Below are 5,616 nucleotides of genomic sequence, written 5' to 3' on the forward strand. Positions count from 1 at the left end.
ATCTTAATTTCTTTCAGTAAGGATTTACAATTTTCAGTTGTATAAATCTTGCATTCCTTTTAACTGTGGTCCTAAATATTTTATTCTCACGTCATTGTAAGTAGAATTGTTTCCTTGAATTCATTTTTGAATAGCTCATTCTTAGTATATAGAAATACAACTGATCTTATATCCTGCAACCTTGTTACAAGTAGTTATTTCTAATTGTGTGTGTGTGTGTGTGTGTGTGTGTGTGTGTGTGTGTATGCTTTAGGATTTTCTTCATCAGGATTATGTTGTCGGCAAATAAAATCAGTTTGAGGCGCTCTAGCCAGCGGGTGTGCGGGGCGGGCTCTCAGTGGTGCGGCCGGCGGGCGGCGATGGTGGCCGTACGGGGTCTGCGAGTGTCGGTGAAGGCGGAGGCCCCAGCGGGGCCAGCCTTGGGGCTCCCATCGCCTGAGGCGGACTCCGGTTTGGAGCGTGGCGAGCCGGAGCCCATGGAGGTGGAGGAGGGCGAACTGGAGATCGTGCCGGTGCGGCGCTCGCTGAAGGAACTGATCCCGGACACAAGCAGAAGATATGAAAATAAGGCTGGCAGCTTCATCACCGGAATCGATGTCACCTCCAAGGAAGCAATTGAAAAGAAAGAACAGCGAGCCAAGCGCTTCCATTTTCGATCAGAAGTAAATCTTGCCCAAAGAAATGTAGCCTTGGACCGAGACATGATGAAGAAAGCAATCCCCAAAGTGAGACTAGAGACAATCTACATTTGCGGAGTAGATGAGATGAGTACCCAGGACATCTTTTCCTATTTTAAAGAATATCCTCCGGCTCACATTGAATGGTTGGATGACACCTCCTGTAATGTGGTTTGGTTGGATGAAATGACAGCCACACGGGCCCTTATCAATATGAGTTCTCTGCCAGCCCTGGATAAGATGAGAAGCAGGGATGCCAGTGAGGACAAGTCATCAGAGAAAAGTAAAAAAGACAAGCAGGAAGACAGTTCAGAGGATGATGAGGCTGAAGAAGGAGAAGTGGAAGATGAAAACTCAAGTGATGTAGAGTTGGACACGTTATCTCAGGTAGAAGAAGAATCTCTGCTAAGAAATGATCTTCGTCCAGCTAACAAACTTGCTAAAGGAAATAGGTTATTCATGAGATTTGCTACAAAAGATGACAAAAAGGAACTTGGAGCAGCCAGAAGAAGTCAGTATTACCTGAAATATGGGAATCCAAATTACGGGGCCATGAAAGGAATTCTTAGTAATTCTTGGAAGCGAAGATATCATTCCCGTCGCATTCAGCGGGATGTGATCAACAAGAGAGCCCTGATTGGGGATGACGTTGGCATGACGTCCTATAAGCACCGACATTCCGGACTAGTGAATGTTCCCGAGGAACCCATTGAGGAGGAAGAGGAGGAGGAGGAGGAAGAAGAGGAGGAGGAAGACGAGGAGCAGGACATGGACGCAGACGACAGGGTGGTGGTCGAGTACCAGGACGAGCTCCCGGCTCTCAAGCAGCCTCGGGAACGGAGCACGTCCCGGCGGTCCAGTGCCAGCAGCTCAGACTCTGATGAAATGGACTATGATCTAGAACTGAAAATGATTTCCACTCCTTCACCAAAGAAAAGCATGAAAATGATTATGTAAGCTGATGAAGTGGAATCGCAGCTGAAAACTATTAGGAACTCCATGAAGGCAGATACTATAGCCGCAAGCAATATCAAAAACCGAATTGGTAACAAATTACAATCTGAGAAATTTGCAGATGTCCGACATTTGTTAGATGAAAAACGTCAGCACACACGTCCACGGCCATCAGGCAGCAGTACTAAATCAGATATACGCCAGCGGTTAGGAAAACGACCCTATTCTCCAGAAAAGACTAGTCATCCCGTTGTTCGAAGAGAGTCCTTTTGTGATGTGCACAGTAGGCTAGGCGTTCCCAGGCAGGACGTTAAGGGCCTCTACTCGGATACGCGAGAGAAGAAATCAGGTAATTTATGGACTCGCTTAGGATCTGCATCCAAGACCAAAGAAAAGAACACGAAGAAGGTGGATCACAGGGCTCCCAGCACTGAGGAAGATGACTCCGAGCTGCAAAGGGCATGGGGGGCTCTGATTAAAGAGAAAGAACAGTCTCGCCAAAAGAAGAGCCGGTTAGATAACTTACCATCTCTCCAGATTGAAGTTAGTCGGGAAAGCAGCTCTGGTTCAGAGGCAGAGTCCTGATGCCCTTGGGGCCCATGGCAGCTGCCTTAAAGCCTGACATTCTTGCGCAGGGTGGGGTGCTCAGTAGGAACCTCCCCTGCAGGAGTTGGCGCCCCTCCCACTCTTACTCATACAGTCACCCTCAGCTCTTGCTACTTCAGCAAGACATCTTAAGAATGTGACGTGTTTTGAAGGGCATCTATCTTTTGCTGCAGAGTCATAGTTCTGGGCCCTCGATTCTTTTCCTACCACCCTGCAAGCTTTACCCTTTGAGAAAAAGGCAGCCCTCCAGATTTTGTAGACGTTTTTCTTAATATTTTTAACATTGTGTCTTTTAAAAGAAATGTTTTACACAGTTCATCCAAAGAGCAGAGAACTGAACTTCTCACTATTGCCTTGGCCCTGACAGCTGTTACCAGCACCCTTTTCCCAAGAAAAGTCAATTCCCAGGTGCTTATTGGACAGCCTCCGAGGGGGAAGATGAGGGAAGCTGCCAGCTCACCCTTCCAGGACCCTAGTGTGGGGGCCGAATCTCATGGACCTGACCTCAGAGATGCACCAGTGCCACCCAGGTAGATAAGAGATGCAGCGTGATCGTGCTTCCGTTCCTCCCTGGGGACTTCTGTTAGGGGCCTCTTGTAGCGATCAGCTTGAAGTGAAGATCAAGTTCAGTGCTGTGGGATTTTTAGGAACAAAAAACTGTGACTTCTGGATTTGGGGTGGATTTTTTGTGATGGGGTGGGGTCATGGGTTAATGTTGAACAATTTTTAAGTCGGTATTATGTTTAAAAAATATTAATGATTTAAAAGTTTAAATTTTTAATTTTTATATGTGAAAATACTTCCTGTTGGCTATAGGGGAAGCTCAAGTGGTGTCTTATGTGCTGTTAAATATATATTATATACTTTGGAAGAAAAAAAAAATCAGTTTGACATCTTCCTTTGTAATCTGGATGTCCTATATTTGTTTTCCTACTTTCTTGCACTGGCTACAACTTCCAAAACAATGTGGAATAGAAATGGTGAAAGTGCACATCCTTGTCTTGTTCTTGATCTCAGAAGGAAACTATTATGTTTTGTTTGTTTGTTCGTTTGTTTGTTTTACCATTAATTAAGATGTTAGCAGTAGGTTTTTCATAGATGACCTTAATCAGGTTGTAGTCCTATTTTGTTAAGAGTATTTTTTATTATAAATGAATGTTGGATTTTGTCAAATGCTTTTTATGCATCAATTAAAATATCTATGTAGATTTTATCCTTTATTAATAAGATGTATTATGTTAATTGTATTGTATTTTTAATCAGTTTATTTAAGCTAAAATAAAAACAGTTCCCCCAGTTCTCCCACCCTCACCCCCCCTCCACCTCTGGTAACCCCCCATTTATTCTCTGTATCTATGAGCTTGATTATCTATTTATTTGTTTATCCTTTTTTTTTAATGAGAGATCACATGGTATTTGTCTTTCTATGTCTGACTTATTTCACTTATCATAATACCATTAGGGTTAATTGATTTTTTTATGGTAAACCAACCTTACATCCCTAATATAAATCTCTCTTGTTCATGGTGTGTAATCCTTTTTAAATATTCTAGGATTTGGCTTGCTAATATTTTTTGGAAAACTTTTGTATCTGTATTCATGAGAAATGTTTGTTGTTTTCTTGCAATGTCTTTCTCTGAAACAATGTTAATGTCAGAGTAACATTGCCTCACAGAATTAAGTTGATAAGTGTTTCCTCCTCTGTTTTCTAAAAGAATGTGTGAAAAATTGACATTATTTATTCTTAATTATTTGGTTGAATTCAGCAGTGAAACCACCTAGTCTTGTGCTTTTCTTTGTGGGAAGATTTTTAATTACTAATTTCTTCAGTTTCTTCACTTGTTATACATCTATTCAGATTTTCCATTTCTTCCATAGTCAGTTTCAGTGATTTGTGTCTTTCTAGGAATGTTCTATTTTATGTTAAGATTTTTAAGATTGTTGCAATAAACATGTTCATAGTAGTCTCTTATAATCCTTCAATTTCTCTAAGACTGATACTGGTGTCCCCACTTCCATTACTGATTTTGGTATTTTGTGTCTCCTCCCTATATTTTGGCATCAGTCTAGCTAAAAGATTGTAATTTCAAAATGAATCTTTTCATAGAACACATAAACAAAATGAAGGATGAAAATCATACAGTCATATGAATAGATGCAGAAAAAGCATTTGACAAAATCCAGCGTCCATTTATGATAAAAGCTCTCAGGAAAGTGGTACTAAAAGGAACATACCTCAACATAATGACTGACATGTTTGGCAAACCCATAGCTAACATCTTACTCTACAGTGAAAAGCTAAAAGCATTTTCCTTAATATCAGGAACAAGACAAAGATGTCTACTTTTACCATTTTTATTCAACATAGTACTGAAAGTCTTAGCCACAGCAATCAGACAAGAAAAAGAAATAAAAGGCATCCAAATAGGAAAGAAAGAAGTGAAACTGTCATTATTTGCAGATGACATGATACTATATAGAGAGAACCCAAAATATTCCACCAAAACACTGTTAGAACTGATAAATGAATTCAGTAAAGTAGCAGGATACAAAATTAATATTCAGAAATCAGTTGCATTTTTATGCACCAATAAGGAACTGTCAGAAAGAGAAAATAAAACAATTCCATTTACAATTGCATCAAAAAGAATAAAATATTTAAGAATAAATTTAACCGAGAAGTTAAACATGCTATACACTGAAAACTGTAAGACACAGATGAAAGAAATTGAAGAAGTCAATAATAAATGAAAAGCTATTCCATGCTTATAGATTAGGAGAATTAATATTATTAAAATGTCTGTACTACCCAAAGCAATATTAAGATTCAATGAAATGCCTATCAAAATTACAATGGCATTTTTCACAGAAATAAAAAAACAATCCTAAAATTTGTACGGAAACATAAAAGACCCTGAATATCCAAAGCAATCTTGAGAATGAAGGACAAAGCTGGAGGCTTCACACTTCAAAATATATTACAAATCTATAGTAATCAAAATAGTATGGTATTGGCAATAAAACAGACATATGCATCAATGGAACAGAATAGAGATCCCGGAAATAAACCCATGCTTATATGAGATTGGACAATTAAATTGGCGAACTCATCCTAGAAAAAGTGCTACATACCTCATTGCTGATTATCACTACAGTCACCTTCGAAGTACTCCCCTTGGGAAGCTATGCACCGACACCAGCACCTAGTCCATCCTTCAAAGCAATTTTGGAACTCTTTTTCTGGAATGGCCGGCCATCGGAGCTGTCGTCATATTACCCTTGATGTTCCGAATGTCATTAAAATGACATCCTCTCAATATTTTCTTTATCATTGGGTAAAGAAAGAAGCCACTGGGGGCCAAATCAGGTGAATAGGGAG

General features: G+C 40.0%; 1 protein-coding gene across 1 annotated transcript; it reads left to right on the plus strand.

The window, feature by feature from the left end:
• Positions 1-359: 359 nt before the first annotated feature.
• LOC117027954 (nuclear cap-binding protein subunit 3-like) lies at positions 360-2,840 on the plus strand. Its single transcript, XM_033116019.1, is given in 1 exon segment — positions 360-2,840. A coding segment is annotated over 1 exon segment (1,857 nt). The 3' UTR covers positions 2,217-2,840.
• Positions 2,841-5,616: the final 2,776 nt, after the last annotated feature.

Source organism: Rhinolophus ferrumequinum, chromosome X (genome assembly GCF_004115265.2).
Source record: "Rhinolophus ferrumequinum isolate MPI-CBG mRhiFer1 chromosome X, mRhiFer1_v1.p, whole genome shotgun sequence".
In the NCBI taxonomy this organism is placed as follows: Eukaryota; Metazoa; Chordata; class Mammalia; order Chiroptera; family Rhinolophidae; genus Rhinolophus; species Rhinolophus ferrumequinum.